We start from the raw sequence: 22,914 nt of genomic DNA on the forward strand, positions 1-22,914 counted from the left end.
GAACAGCCTCCAATGTAAGTATATCCTTCATTAAATATGGAGACCAAAACTGTACGCAGTACCCCAGGTGTGGCCTTACCAATACTCCATACAGTTGTAGCAGGACTTCTCTGCTTTTATACTTTATCCTCTATAAGATTTCTAAATCTCTGGCATTGAATTAACAGCAAAAAACAATTCTTTTAAAACAATTTGGAATAGTTTATTAAACACCCACACATGCACATCCATCAGCAGTCATCAGCTATCCTATGGTTCTACTTAGCTGCAACAGCTACAACTTCCCTAAAGCACAAGCACATGGTGTTCGTCCTTGCTTCTGCTGTGGAGGGAGGTTCCTGCTTTTGTCGTGTGTTAAGGAGAAGAGAGAGCCAGCAATCTTTGCTTGGATTATTATACCCCTTATGGCCATTGTTTCTCAGAAAGCCTCAGGATTGGGTATTATTTCCAGGGCCATTTCTGATTGGCTTCTCCTTATACATGTGTCTGTCTGGAGGACCGGTACCATTCCTTGATTACGTTAATGGCTTTCCAATTAATATCTTTTCCAGTTTGGTGAGTTTCAAAGCCACGCTGACATGAACTTGGAGACGTCATCCATTTTGTTTCTTTCAACACTGCAGCCTTTCCATATAATCTACACTTTTAACATTTATATATATATTTATATATATGTTGCATCGCCAAGAGCATGCAAAAACTAAGCGCAGGCAGCGGAAAGAGCGTGTGGCAAACCAATCCCACACACCCTTTCCCTCAAAGACTATCTGTCTCACCTGTGACAGGGACTGTGGTTCTCATATTGGACTGTTCAGCCACCTAAGGACTCATTTTTAGAGTGGAAGCAAGTCTTCCTCGATTCCGAGGGACTGCCTTTGATGATGATATACAGAATCAATTTTATCATTACTAAACACTTTTATTCTTACAGATTCCCCACCTTGAGGGGGAAATATCCGTATTGACTCCACATATGGTTGATCTCCTTAGGGTTCACATATCATAAACATTGAGCGGGTTCTGATCGTTCTGCTGCTTATGTTTCTGTGAGATGGATGACCGCTGTACAATAGATTTCAAACTTAGAGAAAGAGAGAAAAAGTGGATGGCCTGTCGCACTTCCCACCTCGTAAGGTATATGCCATACATAGGGGATTTACTATAACATCTCCAGTGGAGACTCTCCCCTTCCCATATCTTTGGCGTGGCGTCGCTTCTCGAAGCACATTAATGATGTTCGTGAGTCGTGCTGCAGCTCCCGCTTCTCCATCTTCCCTTGGCTTTGGTCGTGGCCAGTGTCGTCCCAACAATTAAAAGGATACGTATCATTGTCTGTGGAAACAAGATCAGTGTAGTATTTACCCTTTGGCAGTTTTTAACTGATTAATGTGAAACCATTTCTTGTACTTAACATTCTTTTTCCCCGGTAACCGAATCAAATAAACCGCGTGGTTCAATCGGTCTATAATCGTATGCGGTCCCCATCACCTGGGCTCAAAGTCATGCTTCTTTTTCCCATAATTTGGAATCATTACTGAGGCTCCCACCTGATATTCAAAGGGACGTTCTTTCTTGTCAAAGTACCTTTTAATTTAGTCTTTTTGACTTCCCTAATTTGGTGGCTACAAATCGATTGATCTGATTGGTGCGATCTACCACTTGTTCCAAGCACTTGGAACTACATGATTTCAATGTCAGGGGACTCATCCCTGTTATTGTTAGCTGGTGTTCTCATGAGCCTCCCCGTCATGGCCTGATATGGGGAGACCCCTGTTGTTCAATGAGGTGTGGACCTCATTGCCATTAAGCACATTGGCAGCATGTTAGCCCATTGAGTGGGGTGGTCCATGCACAATTTTTTAACATTAACTTGAGGGTCCTGTTCCCCCTTTCGACCCCGCTGGATGACTCGGGGTGGTGAGCAATATATAATTTGTGTTTTATCTCCAACATTTCCTGCAGGTGGGTAAAATTTTGAGCGGTAAAGTGTGAACCTTGATCGCTGTCCACTTGTACTGGTACTCCCCACCTACAAAACACATGATTTAATAGTGTTTTGGCTGCTGTGATTGCGGTGTTGGGCAGGGGAATGCTTTGATCCATTTAGTGAATTGATCCACCACCACTAGGGCATGCTGAAAATTGCCTTACACCTGTGGTAGTGGCCCAATGAAGTCTATCTGGGGGTGAGTCCATGTCCCTTGAGTTGGGGGCGCGCTTTGAAGCAAGGCTCAGTTAGTGCATGCGGGAAGATTGTGTTGCAGGCACGGTAGGCATCGTGCCACATATTGCTTGATTGTTTCCCTCATGGAAGGCCACCAAACTGTGGATGCTACCTTGTAGAAGGTTACCAGGGCCGAATAGTGCCCTGCTGTGCGGTGGGAGTGAAAGAGGGAGAGCAGTTCCTGACCCATCTCTGGTTGAACACACACCACCGAGCAGGTGTTTGGCTTTCTTTTGAACATCAGCAACTGCTCATCTGAGTCAGGGGCAGTGGCTAGTATGGTATTGCGAGCCCAGGCTGTTGGTTGATGAAGGCTCTGCCTTCCTTGTGCCAGGCACTTACAACAGCATATGACCAGTATTGCTGCTGCAAGGATTTTAAGTCTAGGTCTCTGTTGGGAAGGCCTTGCTAACAGCACTGCAGGGCTCAACAACTATATCCTCTGTCTCCCCATTACTCGCTGCTCTGTTTGCTCTGGAATTTCCCTCACTATGTGAACCCCCTTTTGTATGGGCTGCTACCTTTCTTATGAAGCAGGGTTGGGATCGCTGTTTAAGGTATGACCAGAGCAGGCGTAACCAGGGCCCATGGACCAGGGCCTTACTGTCTATCATACAATAGTCATTTGTGTGGTATAGGGGTAAGGAGAGCATGGTGTTTATAGCATAGGCACTATCAGACCAAATATTCACGGGTCTATCTGAGGTTTCCTTCACAGCAGTTAGAAGTGTGGCAATTTCTGCATAATGTGAAGACTGTCGGTTGCATCTTCGCTGGATGGTTCTTTCTGACAATACCACAGCATACCCGGTGTGGGTGATCCCTCAATGTGATATGAGGAACCATCGATATAGACATCTGGGGCACCCTGTATGGGTTCTTTCTGCACAGGATGGGTCTCAAAGTTAATCAGGGATAACGGACAATAATGCGGGTCCCCCTCATAGATCAGAAATTGTGGCAGCAATGTGGTGGGTTTAGAAATGGTATCAATGTCTCTCTCCATAAATTCCAATGTCCATTTGCTGAGGCACTGCGAGGAAACAACGAATCTCCAGGTTTCATCAGTGGTTTCAGAGGTGTGTGTCTGCTGTGCAGGATTGTAGCCTGTAACCCAGTAAGAAAGGTAAAGTGATGTACCGCTCAAAAGACGGCTAGTAGGTGGCGCGTGCATGCGGTATATTTATTTTCTGCCCCTTGCAGGATTCGTGACGCATATGCAATGGGTTGTAGTCGATCAGCTCGCATTTGGCACAGAACTGCAGTGAGGCTTTGTTCTGTGGCCCCGACCCCCAAATGGAAGGGCTGCGTGGGATCAGGAGGGATCAGACATGCGGCCTGTATCACTGCAGTTTTTAATTTAGCCATGGACTGGGTGTGAGCATCAGTCCATGCCAGGTGTGTTTCATCACCCTGCAGTTTTATTAAAACATACAGGGGCTTTGCACACTCTGCAAAGCCTGGGATAAAGTTCCTTTGGTACCCCACCAGACCCAAGAATGATCGTAGGGCTGTTTTGGAAGTGGGTAATGGCAGTGGCTGTATTATCTCCACCTTGTGAGAGTCTGGGGTTGGTCCCTCCGGAGAAATGGACACTTCTGGAAAGGTGACCCGTTCTTTTACAGGGATTTACCTTAATTCCCGCCTGAGTCAACAAAGTCAAAAGTTTGTGCAAAAGGGACAGATGCTCCTCCATGCAGTCTGTTGCCAGCAGTAGGTCGTCTCCATACTGCAGCAAGCAGGTAGGGAGGGAAAAGTCTTTTAAAATTGCAGCCATTCTGTTGTGAAAAATCGTCTGGGCATTGTGTAATCCCTGAGGCAGGCATGTCCAGGTGAGCTCTGGTCCTCAAATGTGAATGTGAATTTGTATTGGTCTTGTACAGAGATACTCCAAAATTCATTGACAATGTCGAGGGCCGAGAAGTACTTGGAACCAGCAGGAATTTGAGATAATATGGTGGGAGCTTCTCTTGCTACTGGTGAGCAGGCTGATGTTACAGAATTTAACTTTCTGTAATCAATAGTCAGTCACCAGCTGCTATCAGATTTTTTAACCATCCATGTGGGTGAATTGGTCGTGAAAGTGCCTGTCCTAACAACACCCTGCTCAACGAGGGATTTTATGGTGTCTCAGATGGAAGGGTGACTCTCCCTTGGGATAGGGTACTGTTTAGTGAATGAGTGGGGGGAGGGGTCCCTCAATACATTCTTTGCCTACAATTTTTCCACAGTCATGCTTGCATATGCTGAACACCGCTAGGTGTTCCTGAATTAGTTTTGCCACAGCTTCATCTTCACTCCCCGGAGGGTCATACTCAGATGGCTTTTTAATAGCAAAAACCGAATGAGCATCTGAAATTTCTATCACTTTCGCATTATCTCTCAATCCCATCCAAACACAGTCCTGATTGTAATCCATTACTGCACCATACTGATCCAACACATCAGTCCCTACAATTCCCCTTTTGTCGGGGGTGGTCATCAGCATCGGTGCTGGGGCCTTACAGGTGAGGCCTGCCAACTGAAGTTCAGTGGCCTTCCCTGTATCTATGGTTGTATCACCTTTAAACTCTTTAAGGGTCATACAACCCTTGCCCGCCTTTGCATGGCATTCAGAATATGGGGTGTGGATGATGGTAACAGCTGAGCCAGTATCGATAAGCATAATCTGCTGCCGGCCCCATTTTGTGTCAACAAGGACTACTGGTCTCCCGCTATCATCACGTCGGAACCCCACCAATCTTTGGCGGCCGGACCCTGTCATACGGTAGACCCTTGAAGGGATCTCTCTAATGAGTGTGTATCGGCAATTGCATGCACCGTAAATGATTTTGCATCCCTCCCCATGGCAATTTGAGTTTGTATAAGGGTTATCAATTAGTTCAATCCTTCATAGAAACATAGAAAATAAGTGCAGGAGTAGGCCATTCGGCCCTTCGAGCATGCACCACCATTCAATAAGATCATGGCTGACCATTCCCTCAGTACCCCTTTCCTGCTTTCTCTCCATACCCCTTGATCCACTTAGCTGTAAAGGCCATTTCTAACTCCCTCTTGAATATAACTAATGAACTGGCATCAACAGCTCTCTGCGGCAGGGAATTCCACAGGTTAACAACTCTCTGAGTGAAGAAGTTTCTCCTCATCTCAGTCCCAAACGGCCTACCCCTTATCCTAAGACTGTGTCCCCTGGTTCTGGACTTCCCCAACATCGGGAACATTCTACCCGCATCTAACCTGTCCCGTCCCGTCAGAATCTTATATGTTTCGATGAGATCCCCTCTCAGCCTTCTAAACTCCAATGTACAAAGGCCCAGTTGATCCAGTCTCTCCTCATATGTCAGTCCAGCCATCCCAGGAATCAGGCTGCACTCCCTCAATAGCAAGAACATCCTTCCTCAGATTAGGAGACCAAAACTGAACACAATATTCCAGGTGAGGCCTCACCAAGGCCCTGTACAACTGCAGTAAGACCTCCCTGCTCCTATACTAAAATCCCCTAGCTTTGAAGGCCAACATACCATTTGTCTTCTTCACCACCTGCTGTACCTGTATGCCAACTTTCAATGACTGATGAACCATGACACCAGGTCTCATTGCACCTCCACTTTTCCTAATCTGCCGCCATTCAGATAACATTCTGTCTTTGCGTTTTTTACCCCCAATGTGGATAACCTCACATTTATCCACATTATACTGCATCTGCCATGCATTTGCCCACTCACCTAACCTGTCCAAGTCACCCTGCAGCCTCTTAGCGTCCCCCTCACAGTTCACATCGCCACCCTGCAAACTTGGAGATATTACACTCAATTCCTTCATCTAAATCATTGATGTATATTGTAAAGAGCTGGTGTCCCAGCACTGAGCCCTATGGCACCCCACTAGTCACTGCCTGCCATTCTGAAAAGGACCCGTTTATCCCGACTCTCTGCTTCCTGTCTGCCAACCAATTCTCTATCCATGTCAGTATATTACCTCCAATACTATTTGCTTTGATTTTGCACACCAATCTGTTGTGTGGGACCTTGTCAAAAGCCTTTTGAAAGTCCAAATACACCACATTCACTGGTTCTCCCTTCTCCACTCTACTAGTTACATCCTCAAAAAATTCCAGAAGATTTGTCAAGCATGATTTCCCTTTCATAAATCCATGCTGACTTAGATCGATCCTGTCACTGCTTTCTAAGTGCGCTGCTATTTCATCCTTAATAATTGATTCCAACATTTTCCCCACTACTGATGTCAGGCTAACCGGTCTACAATTACCTCCTTTCTCTTTCCCTCCCTTTTTAAAAAGTGGTGTTACATTAGCTACCCTCCAGTCCATAGGAACTGATCCAGAGTCGATAGACTGTTGGAAAATGACCACCAATGCATCCACTATTTCTAGGGCCACTTCCTTAAGTACTCTGGCATGCAGACTATCTGGCCCTGGGGATTTATCGGCCTTCAATCCCATCAATTTCCCTAACACAATTTCCCGCCTAATAAAGATATCCTCGGTCCACTAGTACTTCCCGAGGGTTAGTGTTGTCTTCCTTCGTGAAGACAGAACCAAAGTATTTGTTCAATTGGTCTGCCATTTCTTTGTTCCCCATTATAAGTTCACCTGAATCCAACTGCAAGGGACCTACGTTTGTCTTCACTAATCTTTTTCTCTTCATATATCTATAGAAGCCTTTACAGTCAGTTTTTATGTTTCCGGCAAGCTTCTTCTCGTACTCTATTTTCCCCCTCTTAATTAAACCCTTTGTCCTCCTCTGCTGAATTCTAAATTTCTCCCAGTCCTCAGGTTTTCTGCATTTTCTGTCCAATTTATATGCCTCTTCCTTGGATTTAACACTATCCTATATTTCCCTTGTTAGCCATGTTTGAGCCACCTTCCCCATTTTATTTTTACTCCAGTCAGGGATGTACTGCTGAAGTTCATCCATGTGATCTTTAAATGTTTGCCATTGCCTATCCACTGTCAACCCTTGAAGTATCATTTGCCAGTCTATTCTAGCCAATTCACGCCTCAACCCATCGAAGTTACCTTTCCTTAAGTTCAGGACCCTAGTTTCTGAATGAACTGTGTCACTCTCCATCTTAATAAAGAATTCTACCATATTATGGTCACTCTTCCCCAAGGGGCCTCGCACAACAAGATTGCTAATTAGTCCTTTCTCATTACACATCACCCAGTCTAGGATGGCCAGCTCCCTAGTTGGTTCCTCGACATATTGGTCTAGAAAAACCATCCTTAATACACTCCAGGAAATCCTCCTCCACCGCATTGCTACCAGTTTGGTTAGCCCAATCAATATGTAAATCAAAGTCACCCATGATAACTGCTGTACCTTTATGCATCCCTAATTTCTTGTTTGATGCTGTCCCCAACCTTACTACTAGTATTTGGTGATCTGTACACAACTCCCACTAGCATTTTCTGCCCTTTGGTATTCCGTAGCTCCACCCATACCGATTCCACATCATCCAAGCTAATGTCCTTCCTTACGATTGCATTAATTTCCTCTTTAACCAGCAATGCCATCCCGCCTCCTTTTCCTTTATGTCTATCCTTCCTAAATGTTGAATACCCCTGGATGTTGAGTTCCCAGCCTTGGTCACCCTGGAGCCATGTCATCATGATGCTAATTATATCATACCCGTTAACTGCTATCTGCGCAGTTAATTCATCTACCTTATTCCGAATACTCCTCGCATTGAGGCACAGAGCCTTCAGGCTTTCTAACACACTTTGCCCCTTTCGAATTTTGCTGTAATGTGACCCTTTTTGCTTTTTGCCTTAGGTTTCTCTGCTCTCCACTTTTACCATTCTTCTTTCTATCTTTTGCTTCTGCCCCCATTCTACTTCCCTCTGTCTCCCTGCATAGGTTCCCATCACCCTGCCATATTAGTTTAACTCCTCCCCAACAGCACTAGCAAACACTCCCCCTAGGACATTGGTTCCGGTCCTGCCCAGGTGCAGACTGTCTGGTTTGTACTGGTCCCACCTGGCCCAGAACCGGTTCCAATGACCCAGGAATTTGAATCCCTCCCTTCTGCACCACCCTCAAGCCACGTATTCATCTGAGCTATCGTGCGATTCCTACTCTGACTAGCACATGGCACTGGTAGCAATCCTGAGATTACTACTTTTGAGGTCCTACTTTTTAATTTAGCTCCTAGCTCCCTAAATTCGTGTTGTAGGACCTCATCCCATTTTTTACCTATATTGTTGGTACCTATATGCACCACGGCAATTGACTGTTCACCCTCCCTTTTCAGAATGTCCTGCACCTGCTCCAAGACATCCTTGATTCTTGCACCAGGGAGGCAACATACCATCCTGGAGTCTCGGTTGCGGCCGCAGAAACGCCTATCTATTCCCCTTACAATTGAATTCCCTATCACTATCGCTCTCCCACTCTTTTTCCTGCCCTCCTTTGCAGCAGACCCACCCACGGTGCCATGAACTTGGCTGCTGCTGCCCTCCCCTGATGAGTCATCCCCCCAATAGCACCCAAAACTGTGTATCTGTTTTGCAGGGGAATGACCGCAGGGGACCCCTGCACTACCTTCCTTGCACTGCTCTTCCTTTTGGTCACCCATTCCCTATCTGGCTGTGTACCCTTTACCTGCGGTAAGACCAACTCACTAAACGTGCTATTCACATCATTCTCAGCATCGTGGGTGCTCCAGAGTGAATCACCCTCAGCTCCAGTGCCACAATGCGGTCCGTCAGGAGCTGCAGGTGGATGCACTTCCCGCACACGTAATCGTCAGGGACACCGGAAGCGTCCCTGACTTCCCACATAGTACAGGAGGAGCATAACACGTGTCCGAGCTCTCCTGCCATGACTTAACCCCTTAGATAAACTTAATTTGGCAACAGCAATGCTAAAGGTTACTTACTGATAAAGAAAAGAAAAAGAAAAACTACTTACCAATCACCAGCCAATCACTTACCCCCTTGGCTGTGATGTCACGTTTCGATTTCTTTCCACTGCTTTTTTGCCTCCTTGCTGCAGCTGCACCAGCTGGCCTCTCCGATGACGCTTGAACTCCCGACGCTGCTACCCGACTGATGGGCCTCTTGTAGGCCTCCTTGCTTTCCCCGCTCCGCCTCTCCGACGATGCTCGAACTCCCGACGCTGCTCCCCATCCCAGAGGGCTTGGATTCATCCCTCGGGAGGTATCTATGCGTTGCATCATGGTCCTATGCCTGTCTGGGTCTGCTGCAGTCTTTTGCTAGGTGGTCTACCTACTTACAATTAAAGCACTGTTCCTTAAAGGGGTAACACCTAGATCCCTCCACCGCTAACACTGGTTTATTTGCGGTGGGTGGTGACTGCAGCTTTAACTCGTCTTTTATCACCTCCCAGGCTATTTGAGCAGGGAGGTCCCAACCTGCATGAGAAAACCAGCGGCAGGTTGGGGCCATAAAAGGAGCGGCATGGAGGCATGCCACTGCAAGGTACAGCGCGAGCTGGTGCAGGAGGGTGACGGCAGCGAAGAGTGACATCATCAAGGTCCAGGTCGGTGATTGGAGCGTGGGCAGATACAACAGGAGCGGCGAGAGACTGTAGAGGGATGTGATCGGGGCCCAGGGGGCGGGGGGGGGGGCATGAGTTCGGGGCTAGGGGCCCAGGGGCAGCACGGACCTTCCCACACTGCGATATGTGTGCGCACTAGGCCCGTGCAGTAGAGCTGGTCTCCAGTTGTCTCGGTTAACCCTTGCCACTGGACCAAGACCTAGCTCTGTTAAGCCTGTGTGGTGGCTGGTGTGCAACGGCCACCACACGTTAAAAAAATCCACGCCCAGGCATCTTCCACCATTCATGTATTTGGGTCCTTCATTGAAACACCTGTGAACTCATCATTTCTTGGTGGAAGCAAGTCATCCTCATTTCGAGGGACCGCCTATGATGATGATATGATCTATATCTATCCACTGATTGGTGGGCCCCATGGCTATGCCCAGGGTGGTTTTAACTAAAGGGTGGAGTTGGGTCAGGAACATTGATTTAAATTGTTCCTGATTCTTTCCTACTGTAGCATTTGTGGGTGCCTAGTTCTGGGCACATTGATAGATATCGTACAAGTGAGCACTGAAGGCTAGGGTTCTCTTCTGGGTGCTGCCTGGTCTGATTAAACAGAGCCACTAAGTTTAAGTTTTGGATCCCTAAATGGTTTAGGATCTCAGTCATGACTGCATTGGCTGCTGTGCCAGGCTGGAGGACTATGTCTGGCAGATTATCTTTTAGGGAAGTGCAACAGGCCAAGAGGAGGACTCGTGTTAAGTCTCTCTCTACTAACTCTGGGTTACTTCTCCTGAAATTTGCTCACCCCCCGTTAGCTCCCAGTGCATCGTCCTCATCATTAATGGACCCCAACTCGTGGCTAACTGCTGTGGTATCAGCACCAGATATGGGCCATGAGTCGGTATGGTTACTGGTGATGTGCATTGCGTCGTAAAGAAGTGGTTACTACTGCTACAGTTGGCCCTCGTGTCTCCAAGGTATCCCATCCTACACCACCCTTCTGGGGGTTATACTGACTGCCATCCTCTTCCCAATCTCTCTCCCCCTTGTCCCCACTCTATTGTCTCTGTTATGGTTCCCCATGTTACAGTGGATACCAGGGCTTGCTGCCCCCCTAACTTACTTTCTAGCCTTGCTATTTCTAATTGGCACTGGGAGTGGTCTGCCTCCCTATGTGGCTTCTTAATTACTTCCCTTAATGCTCCCCTAGCATGTTATACCTATTGCCGGAGTCCCAAGTTTTCCAATTTGAATTTTTTTTAATTCTAATTTGTTTTCATTCGCTTCAACGACGGCTGCTGTGGCATTTAAATTTGGAAAGCTTTGTTGCTCTAGCCCTTGTTCGGCCCCTCTTTCTAATTGCCTAATATTGTGGTTTAATCGATCAATTCTTGTCTCAAATGCAGTATTTCTCCCTCCTTTAACTGCCGAATACGTTGAAGGCTTTCTTCCTTTTGCTCTTTAATATTTTGAATCTCTTTTTCGTTTAGTCAAACCTCTTTTACTTGTGATTCTTTTAAATCTTGTATCTCTTTTGCCCTTTTGTCTTTTAAACTTTGTGTCTCTTTCCTTAAATGTTCATACTCTTTTGCCTCCTGCCCCATTAATTCCTCATCTCTCTGAGCGCAGTAATGTGCGCAGAATGCCAAGAGACCGATTACCCGTTTTGGCCTTAGCTCTCCTTGATTTTCTTTCTCCCAGATAAATGCCACGAGCTCCCCAAAGGACGCATGTTGGCCCTTACGGAAGTACAGTGCCTGTGCCTTTAACTCTTGTATGTCCTTTATAGATATCTTTTTGTATACTTTCTCTTCATAGAATGCCTGCATGTCTTTTGCTGGCTTTCTGTACATGACCAATTTCTTCATCTTTTGAATTTAACTACTGGTGAGTCCCCGCTTAAACAGTTCCAACTATCGAGTCAACTGCTCCTTAAGACGCAACTTCTCCCGATCCGTTTAAAAGTTTATAGTTTACATTTCGCAGTACAGTTTAGAATCGCAGCTCCCGAGATTTCCAATTGTTCAAAAGAATGATCAAAAGTTGTCTCGCAGATCCGGGACAAGCCCCCAATTTTGTAAGATTTCTAAATCTCTGGCATTAAATTGACAGCAAGACCAATTCTTTTAAAACAATTTGAATAGTTTATTAAACCCCCACACATGCACATCTATCAGCAGCCGTCAGCTATTCTATGGTTCTACTTAGTTACAACAGATACAATGATGTTACAATAATGATTTATAAAACAGTATACTTTACTTCCACCTGGCAAAGCACAAGCACATGGTGTTTGTCCTTGCTTCTGCTGTGGAGGGAGGTTCCTGCTTTTGCCATGTTCTAAGGAGAAGAGAGAGCCAGCAATCTTTGCTTGGATTATTATACCCCTTATGGCCATTGTTTCTCAGAAAGCCTCAGGGTTGGGTATTATTTCCAGGGCCGTTCCTGATTGGCTTCTCCTTATACATGTGTCTGTCTGGAGGGCCGGTGCCATTCCTTGATTAGGTTAATGGCTTTTCAATTAACATATTTTCTAGTTTGGTGAATTTCAAAGCCACGCTGACATGAACTTGGGGACATCATCTATTTTGTTTCTTTTAACACTGCAGCCTTTCCATATAATCTACACTTTTAACAGTTATATATATATATACAGAATCAATTTTATCATTACTAAACACTTTTATTCTTATACCTCCTTGCAATAAAGGCCAACATTCCATTCGCCTTCCTGATTACTTGCTGCACCTGCATACTAACGTTTTGTGTTTCATGCACAAGGAGACTCAAAAGAGTTTCATGCACAAGGACCCCCAGGTCCCTCTGTACTGCAGCACTTTGCAATTTTCCTCCATTTAAATTATAATTTGCTTTTCTATTTTTTCTGCCAAAGTGGATAACCTCACCTTTTCCCACATTATACTCCATCTGCCAAATTTTTCTCCTCTCACTTAGCCTGTCTATATCCCTTTACAGATTTTTTGTGTCCTCCTCACAATTTGCTTTCCCATCCATTTTTCTATCATCAGCAAACTTGGCTACATTATACTCGGTCCCTTCATCCAAGTCATTAATACAGACTGTAAATAGCTGAGGCCCCAGCACCGATCCCTGCGGCACCCCACCAGTTACTGTTTCGCAACCGGAAAATGACCCATTTATCTTGACTCTCTGTTTTCTGTTAGTTAGCCAATCCTCTATCCATGCTAATATATCACCCCCAACCCCGTGAACTTTTATCTTGTGCAGTAACCTTTTATCTGGCACCTTATCGAATGCTTTTTGGAAATCCAAATACACCACATCCACTGGTTCCCCTTATCCACCCTGCTCATTACATCCTCAAAAAACTGCAGCAAATTTGTCAAACATGATTTCCCTTTCATAAAACCATGCTGACTCTGCTTGATTGAATTATGCTTTTCCAAATGTCCTGCTACTGCTTCCTTAATAATGGACTCCAGCATTTTTGCAACGACCGATGTTAGGCTAACTGGTCTATAGGTTTCTGCTTTCTGTTTGCCTCCTTTTTTAAATAGGGGCTTTACATTTGCGGTTTTCCAATCTTCTGGGCCCTCCCCAGCATCCAGGGAATTTTGGTAGATAACAACCAATGCATCCGCTATCTCTGCAGCTACTTCTTTTAAGCCCCTAGGATTCAAGCCATCAGGTCCAGGGGACTTGTCCGCCTTTAGTCCCATTATTTTACCGAGTACTACTTCTTTAGTGATAGTGATTGTATTAAGTTCCTCCCTCCCTATAGCCCCTTGATTATCCACTGTTGGGATGTTTTTAGTGTATTCTGCGTTGAAGACCGATACAAAATATTTGTTCAACATCTCTGCCATTTCTCTGTTCCCCATTATTAATTCCCCAGTCTCATCCTCTAGGGGACCAACCTTTACTGTAACCACACTTTTCCTTTTTATGTACCTATAGAAACTCTTGCTGTCTGTTTTTATATTTCATACTAGTTTACATTCATAATCTACCTTCCCTCTATTATTTTTTTAGTCGTCTTTTGCTGGCTGTTAAAAGTTTCCCAAACCTCTGGCCTCTCACTGATCTTGGCCACATTGTATGCCCTTATTTCATTAGTTAGCCACGGCTGGTTATCCCTTCTTTTACAGTCTTTCCTTCTCATTGGGATATATATTTGTTGTGAGTTATAAAATATCTCCTTAAATGTCTGCTACTGTTCATCAATCGTCCCATACTTTAGTCTATTTTCCCAGTCCACTTTAGCCAACTATGCCTTCATACCTTTATGGTCTCCTTTATTTAACTTTCTCACCCTCCAACTGAATTTGAAATTCAATCATGTTATGGTCACTCATTCTTAGAGGATTAGGAGAATGTTTGTTAATCCTGTCTCATTATAAAGTACCAGATCTAAGATAGCCTGCTCCCTGGTTGGTTCCACAAGGTATTGTTCCAGGAAACTATCCTGGATACACTCTATGAACTGCATGCATTGACCCCATTATTGCCGGCCAGAATGGAGCTGATTGGGCAATTTCCCCATCAATCATGCCTGGAGACCTGGGCATCAGTGACTGGGATTGATTTTACATACATAGTGGAGGGACGAACGCCTCCGACCCGAAATAAATTTACGACAAAACTCAGTGGTCATGGCGACACCTTTGATTCCAGTTGGAGACCTTCGGTCGATACGCAGCGTACGGAGAGATAACTTCCCCATATGTACGGAAATGCTGGAGTCACATGGGCCTGGACCACCAATCACGATGCAGTAGTCTTATTGATAAAAATGGGATCTCCGTTTGTGCGAGCTCCCATTACTATCAATGAGAAAACCCCCTAAAACACTCAAACACAGCACAATAAATAAAAAACACCCCACATATTTAAAATGAAATCTAATTAAATGATTTAGAAAAAATATATATTTTTGGGAATTTTTTTTAATGTGTTTTAATGGGGTTAAAAATAAACTTACCTTAATGGACAGGGTTTTTTTAACATAAAAATGATTGATTAAAGTTAATTTTTATATGTTTTAAAACTCTTATGTTGGCAAAAGTAAGCTATGCGCCTGCTTTTGCCAAGTGTAAGAGTTTGAAGGACATTTGCTGGGCTTGAGTTGGGCAAATAGCCCAATCTCTCCCGCGCGAATGTCCTTCTCTTGGGGATAAAGAGGATCTGTTGAGAGAAATCCTGACAGATCGGAAAAGCCGGTTTTCGGCGCATGCGAATCGCACCCTGAAAACTGGCTTTTGCGAGGCCTTGCTGGGTCCATGCGAACTTCATACAGACTCAGCGTGGCTGGAATTTTCGGCCCAATATTACGTGACTATCCTGCACTCACTGCATTGTGCTGGGGAAAGCTTTTTGCTTTGATCAGAAGTTGTTGCAGTTTTGATCATGAGTTCACTTTGCTGCCGTTTGTCGAGCCTCTTATTAAATAGACTCTGTAGACTATGTGCTGTGCTGCGCTGTTTAAACAGACTCTGTTTTCTGAGCAAATAGACTTTGCTGTAATTAGACTGCTGAAAATTCCACCCTGCACAAAGAATTGGAACATGGGGTGGATTTTCCACACAGGGGTCGAATCTGCTCTGTGCATTATAGTTAACACATACACTAATTATCCATTATAAGGCAGAAGTTTGCCGTGTTGGCATTAAAGCATTAAAGCAATTTTGTTGATGTTTCTAAACTTACTGAAAAGAGCAAATGTTCCGAATGCAAGTGAACAGGCAGTTTTGCATTACTTTTGCACATCACAGCTCTAAGAATGCACTGTGATTAATCTGTACGTCCGTGCAGAATACTATCTGAATGGTGACAGATTAGGAAAAGGGGAGGTGCAACGAGACCTGGGTGTCATGGTACATCAGTCATTGAAAGTTGGCATGCAGGTACAGCAGGCGGTGAAGAAGGCAAATGGCATCTCAGCCTTCATAGCAAGAGGATTTGAGTACAGGAGCAGGGATGCCTTACTGCAGTTGTACAGGGCCTTGAATATTGTGTTCAGTTTTGGTCTCCTAATCTGAGGAAGGACATTCTTGTTATTGAGGGAGTGCAGTGAAGGTTCACCAGACTGATTCCCGGGATGGCAGGACTGACATATGAAAAAAGACTGGATCGACTACGCTTATATTCATTGGAATTTAGAAGAATGAGAGGGGATCACATCGAAACATATAAAATTCTTATGGGATTGGACAGGTTAGATGCAGGAAGAATGTTCCCAATGTTGGGGAAGTCCAGAACCAGGGGTCACAGTCTAAGGATAAGGGGTAAGCCATTTAGGACCGAGATGAGGAGAAACTTCTTCACTCAGAGAATTCTGAACCTGTGGAATTCTCTATCACAGAAAGTTGTTGAGGCCAGTTCATTAGATATATTCAACAGGGAGTTAGATGTGGCCCTTATGGCTAAAGGGATCAAGGGGTATGGGGTACCCCTTGAAAGCAGGAATGGGGTACTGAAGTTGCATGATCAGCCATGATCATATTGAATGGTGGTGCAGGCTTGAAGGGCCGAATGGCCTACTCCTGCAACTATTTTCTATGTTTCTATGTAAATGCACTAAAAGGGAGGAAAAAAATGACACTCATTTAATGCATAATCAAGAACAAGCTGCAAAGCTGAGATGGAGTGAATGGAATGCGAGGAGACCCGTATGGAGTATAAACACCAGCATAGACCAGTTGGGCTGAATGGAATGTTTGTGTGCTTTGTATTCTATGTATATAAATGAGCCAAAGGTGGGCAGCGGAACCGTAACAAGGACACCCTCAAAGGCCTCCCTGATAAAGTGCAACATCTCCACTGACACCTGGGAGTCCCTGGCCAAAGACTGCCCTAAGTGGAGAAAGTGCATCCGGGATGGCGTTGAGCACCTCGAGTCTCAACGCCGAGAGCATGCAGAAATCAAGTGCAGGCAGCGGAAAGAGTGTGCAGCAAACCTGTCCCACCCACCCCTTCCCTCAACGACTATCTGTCCCACCTGTGACAGAGTCTGTGGCTCTCATATTGGATTGTTCAGCCACCAAAGAACTCACTTCTGGAGTGGAAGCAAGTCTTCCTCGATTCCGAGGGACTGCCTATGATGATGATGTAAAAAGGGCCCAATCTGACCCTTTGTGCCCCTGCTCTCTGTAACTGCCTCAAACTATCCACCGCGCCATCTTCGTCCCATCCTTTGAGAAGCCTCCTAAAACTCTTACCCTTTAATCAGGCCTTTAGCGGTCCCTCATTCTTTCTAATTAGGCTCCCTTTCTCTCTTTGTTCACATGGTGTTTGTTATTAAGCTCAGCTATTGCAAATTAGGAAAAGAGTGCAGAGCAACAGAAAATGTGTGTGTATGGGGGGTGTGGGGAGGGGGCAGCCATGAAATTCGACTACAGCGGCTGCACAAAACAGACAATAGTAAATTGTCAGCCCGTTTCACATCCCTCCTGTGTGGCGCTACCATCTCAATCGAATTTCACTCTTGTGGTCTTTGTCCAGCAGCCATTTATGGTACCCAGCTTTCAAGCTGTCAATCAAACATTCACAGGCCAACAGAAAACAGTCACGGAGCTTCCAGTAATTAACGCTGGACATAGAGTTACACCATCTACACTATTTTTTTTTACTCCACTCTTCCAGTGCTGTGCTGTCTGTATGTGAGATATACGATGAGTAAGCAAGTATTTTCAATATGCTTGTAGCTGATATGAAGGCAGAATTCTCTCTATGTATTTATCAAGACTGAGCAGCAATTGAAACTATTGAAGAAATTATTGATAATTATATTACTGGTAAACATATAAGAAAGACTTAAATTTTTATTGCGCCTGTCACAACCTTGGGATATCCCAATGCGCTCTACAGCCAATGACGTACTTTTGACGTGTAGTCACTGTTGGAGTTTAGAAGAATGAGAGGTGATCTTATTGAAGCATTTATGTTTCTGAGGGGTTTGAAAGGGTAAATGCTGAGAGATTGTTTCCCCAGGCTGGAGCGTCTAGAGCTAAGGGACATAAACTCAAGATAAGGGGTCGGCCATTTAAGACTGAGATAAGGAAGAATTTCTTCATTCAGAAGGTTGTGAATCTTTGGAATTCTCCACCTCAAAGGGCTATGGAAGCTCAGTCGATGAGTATATTCAAGGCTGAGAATGATAGAATTTTGGGCACGAAGGGAATCAAGGCATATGAAAGGGCGGGAAAGTGCAGTTAAGGTAGAAGATCAGCCACTATCTTATTGGATGTCAGAGCAGACTTGAGGCACTTTAACCTATTCCTGCTCCTAATTCATATGTTCTTATGTAAATTAGGAAAATGCAGCAGGCAATTTGCGCACAGCAAGCTCTCACAAACAGCAATGTGATAATAGCCAGATAATCTGTTTTAGTGATGCTGGTTAAGGAATAAATATTGACCAAGATGGGGGAAGAACTTTCCTAATTTGAATTCTGGCATGGGATCTTTTACGTCCACCTGAGAGGGCAGACAGAGCCTTGGATTAACATCTCTTCCAAAAGACGGCACCTCTGACAGGGCAGCACTCCCTTAGTATTACACTGGAGTGTCGGCCGAGCTGATCTGCTCAAGTCTTTGGAGTGGGACAATGAACCCATGACCTTCTGATTTAGAGGTGAGAAATACTACCCGCTGAGCCATGGCTGATAAAGAAAGCCGAATACCTTAATAATGTACTATATGAATACAAGCTGTTGTTGTTATATAAAACACATGTATATAGGGAGTTATACAAGGGAGAAATAATTTTTGAAACGTGATAAAACAAACAAATAACACTTTTATGTTACAAGAACAATTTAATTAGAGAAAAGTGCAACAAGCTTTTTAAATTAACAAAATATTAAGATCACCGAGTAATGATCTGTGTCTCAATTATACAAAATAATACTATTTTTAATTATATTTGAAGCATTTCAGAAAAAAAGGTCCTGATAGGTCGTCAAACATCATTAATTGGTGCACATAGCTGCTTACAGGGGGGCTGGTTAATTCTGCTACAGACGGACATGCTTTCCTTTTGTTGGTTGTTAGATAGCCTGTGCTGGATAAGGTTTATCGGTGGCCTGGTCTCCTTTCACCCACCATGTAGTCTCTCCTCACTTATTGGTGCCTCGCATAATTTAGGCCACTCCCCAGCTTTCATTTGTGACCTGTTCACCACCCCCCCCCCCCCAATGAATGGAGATGACTTGTGGGAGGTAGCACTTCTTTTGCATAGCAATACATAGGGTTACATGGATATTACAGCCCAGAAACAGGCCATTATGCTCCACACGAACCTTTCCCACCCTATTTCGTCTAACCCTATCAGCATTACCTTCTTTTCCTTTCCCCCTTAAGCACTCAACTAGCTTCCTCTTCGTTTTTCTCTGATTAAGCTCTGTGGCGTGCCTTGGGAAGTCTTTCTACATTAAGGGCAAGTGTTTAATGATGCCTAGAGAGAACTTTGGAGCTGCAACTTAACAAGGAGTCAACAACTTCATGAGAGAAGGGAATGGAAGAAATTGGTTGAGTATTTTTGAGACAGTTATTAGTTCTAGTAAGTAGTATGGGGACCTCATAGTGCAGATTAGTTCAATGAATCTCACTGGGGCAACATTCAGTGTTGTAGACATTCTCACATCAAATTTAGCTTGGACCCCTTCCTTTCTCCCAACCTTTTTGGACTTGTTATAGTCCTTTGAGACCATAGGTGTTCTTCTCACACTCTTTCTCCTCATTTTGTTTTTAAGGTCCATTTTTCTTGAACAGCACAGTGGGTGCATGGCCTGCTAATCAACGAGCAGATGAAAAGCCAAGGTCGCTCCACCTCTTCCAGTTAAAGTCACATCAAGCCAGTAACACATTCCTTCATGGCAACACATTTCCTTATTTTGAACAAAGTCCAGTCAAAGCACAGCTGGCTCAAAGAGGAAGTATTGTCATGGCAACGGGTCTTCTGAAACAATTGATTTTTAAGCAGGAAGTGGTGCAATTATATGGCCAATGTCAGATTAATGTTGCATTGCTGCATTCTTTGGACATTATACACATTATTACTCAACTTTTGTTAAGTTCTTCAAGCCTGGTTGCTTCAGGCCACGAGCCTGCTCAGAGACTCCTTAGGGGCTAGTCTTAGCTCAGTGGTAGCACTCTCACCTCTGGTGTCAGACGGTTGTGGGTTCAGGGGAGAGCCTTGGCTGACTTTTCCCCCCGCTCTCTCGTCCAAGGTCTCTAAGGCCAACTGCTGTCCCCAGTGGCGATCAGCTGCATCACCATAGACTGAGGACTATACAAGACCTACTGGCCTTGTACAGCATATAACAAAAGCACAGAGTGAGTTTACCCAATGAAACCTCTGAAGAAGTTATTTAACAAGTCAATAACGTCTTTTTTAAATTTCATTCACAGGATGTGAGCTTCACTGGCATTTATTGCCCATCCCTAATTGCCCATGAGCCACCTTCTACAACTGAGTGGCTTGCTGGGCCATTTCAGAGGGCAGTTAAGAGTTAGCCATGTTGCTGTGGGTCTGGAGCCACATATAGACCAGACAAGGTAAGGACGGCAGGTTTCCATCCCTGAAGGACATGAGTGAACCAGATGGGTTTTCACCATTACTGATGCTAGCTTGGTTTTATTTAATTCCAGATTTACTTAATTAACTGAATTTAAATTCCCCAGCTGCCATAGTGGGATTTGGACTCATGTCTCATGGATTACTAGTCCAGAAACATAAGCACTATGCTACCGCACGTCCTATTATTTGAGCAAATATCTTTGGAGAGCTGAAATATGAGAACGTCCAGATAGGTGGGAGAAAATTAGGTGTGTGATTTTTTTTAAGATTTAAAAACCTTTCAATGTATCTATTTCAGGAGTTACCTTGTCCCATCATTTGAAAGTATGTGGCTGGATGAGCGACTGCAGGGAAATACATGAGAAAGGACAAGGATGGCAGTCCATCCACTTCCTCCTAACCCCCTACCCCCTCTCCTTTTCTTGACACCTCCGCTTGACTGCTCAGGCGAGATTGATCGCTTGACACGTGGGGAATTGTCACCATCGTGACACTCCGCTGTTTTCTGCTTAAAACACATTTTTAGAAAATCTTGCAAATATTCAGTGGATCAGGCAGCATCTGTGGAGAGAAGCAGAGTTAACGTTTCAGGTCGATGACCCTTTATCGGATCTCAGATTATTTCAGATTCCAGCATCCGCAGTATTTTGCTTTTGCTTTTGGAAAAGCTTTGTCAGTCAACCAACTGACTCACTTCCCTCGACGACTGTCTGTTCCACCTGTGACAGGGACTGTGGCTCTCGTATTGGACTGTTCAGCCACCTAAGGACTCATTCTAAGAGTGGAAGCAAGTCTTCCTCGATTCCGAAGGACTGCCTATGATGATGCTGACCGACAACAACGTTCTCTCTTAATCACTGTGGACTGCTTTGCTCAGCGTTAAACAGGTTTTCCGATTCGTCGGACTCACGATGTTCTTCCTTAGCTCCGCCATCGAGCAGAGTCTGGGATGTCCTTATTGTTGGGATGGAGGACATCTCCAGTTCCCTGCCCTGCTGGACAAATGCTATGCTGACGACGAGCTTGCTGCTGGACGAGCTATACATGGATTCAGCTTCTTTTTTCTTCAGCCATGTTTTCACAAATTTCCTAAAGCCTTGCCCCACGAAAATATAAAGCAAGGGGTCGAAGCAGCTGTTGGCGACAGCCAGGCACAATGTCGCCACGACGGACTTACGCAGGGTATTTTCCAGGTCGCAGTGTGTGAGGGGCTGCATCAGGAAATGCAAGTGCACTGTCCTTTGCACATGGTAGGGGAGGAAGCAGATCAGAAACACCCCCAAAACCAACACGGTAGTTGCCACATCTCTTTTGGCTCGCTTTGTCCCCCAACTGACTCCCATCAAACGCTTTATCAACAGAGAGTAGCAGATAAGAACAATTGCGAAAGGGATCAGGAACCCAATGGTGAGTGCAAAGTAGTTCATCCGTGCGATGCGACCCCAGGAATCTACGTTCATGGGCTCAAAGCACTTGATTTTGCCGTTGAAGGCCTGGGTTCCTGTTAAGAGGAAGGGGGCAGTGGACGAGCAGACAAATATCCAGACACTGACGCACGCTATTATGCACCGCCGGAAAGTGAACAACCTTTGGTGCCTCGCATGATGCGCCACTGACAAGTAGCGAGATATGCTCAAACAGGTGAGAAAGAAAATACTGCAGTACATGCTGACGTAGAAAATGTAGGTGGAGATCTTGCACAGAAAATCTCTGAAGGGCCAGTCGCCTTCCCTTCGGTAGTAGACAATCCGCAAGGGCAGGCTGAGGACAAAGAGGAGGTCAGCAATAGCCAGGTTCATTAGGTAGACGGTGCTGGCGTTCTTCCTCTTAGCAATACGATAGAACACAAAGAGAGCCAATAAGTTTGACACCAGGCCAACTACAAACACCAGGCTATATACACAGGAGTAGACCATGTACTTGTACTCGTCATTTGCTGTGCAGGGAGATGCATTTGTGGTGACCGTGTACAATGTCTTGATGATTGTAGAGTTCTCGTGAGGCATTGCGTTGGTCGGCATCTTCCTGTGAAAATAGCAATAGTTATTACAGCAGTCACCAATAGTATATGTGCTAGCCGCGGACCATTTCCCATACCACAGCAGCCTCTTATCAACAAGGGCAGACACTGACGTTGAGATTCAACACCGCCTCCAGTGCATCAGTGCAGCTTTCGGCCGCCTGAGGAAAAGAGTGTTTGAAGACCAGGCCCTCAAATCTGTCGCCAGGTTCATGGTCTACGGGGCTGTAGTAATACCACCCTCCTGAATGGCTCAGAGACATGGACCATGTACAGTAGACACCTTAAGTCGCTGGAGAAATACCACCAACGATGTCTCCGCAAGATCCTGCAAATCCCCTGGGAGGACAGATGCACCAATGTTAGCGTCCTCGACCAGGCCAACATCTCCAGCATTGAAATACTGACCACACTCAATCAACTCTGCTAGGCAGGCCACATTGTTCGCATGCCTGACATGAGACTCCGAAAGCAAGCGCTCTACTCGGAACTCCTTCATAGCAAACGAGCCAAAGGTGGGCAGAGGAAACATTTCAAGGACACCCTCAAAGCCTCCTTGATACAGTGCAACATCCCCACTG

General features: G+C 45.0%; 1 protein-coding gene across 3 annotated transcripts in view; it reads right to left on the minus strand.

Moving 5' to 3' along the window:
- Positions 1-217: 217 nt before the first annotated feature.
- The window catches only part of LOC139266004 (cysteinyl leukotriene receptor 1-like), a 41,619-nt gene continuing 18,922 nt past the window's right edge, over positions 218-22,914 (minus strand). The window contains exon 3 of one of the 3 annotated variants that reach the window (XR_011593670.1): positions 218-1,332. Coding sequence is in view for 2 of the 3 variants with exons in the window: in XM_070883731.1 (XP_070739832.1) it covers positions 21,168-22,334 (1,167 nt within the window). In the remaining variant the exon portion in view is untranslated. Of the gene's footprint in view, positions 1,333-18,530; positions 22,339-22,914 lie in introns of those variants that run through there. The other 2 variants (XM_070883731.1, XM_070883730.1) reach the window with 2 other exon arrangements.

The sequence above is a fragment of the Pristiophorus japonicus genome, chromosome 6, assembly GCF_044704955.1.
Source record: "Pristiophorus japonicus isolate sPriJap1 chromosome 6, sPriJap1.hap1, whole genome shotgun sequence".
Lineage (NCBI taxonomy): Eukaryota > Metazoa > Chordata > Chondrichthyes > Pristiophoridae > Pristiophorus > Pristiophorus japonicus.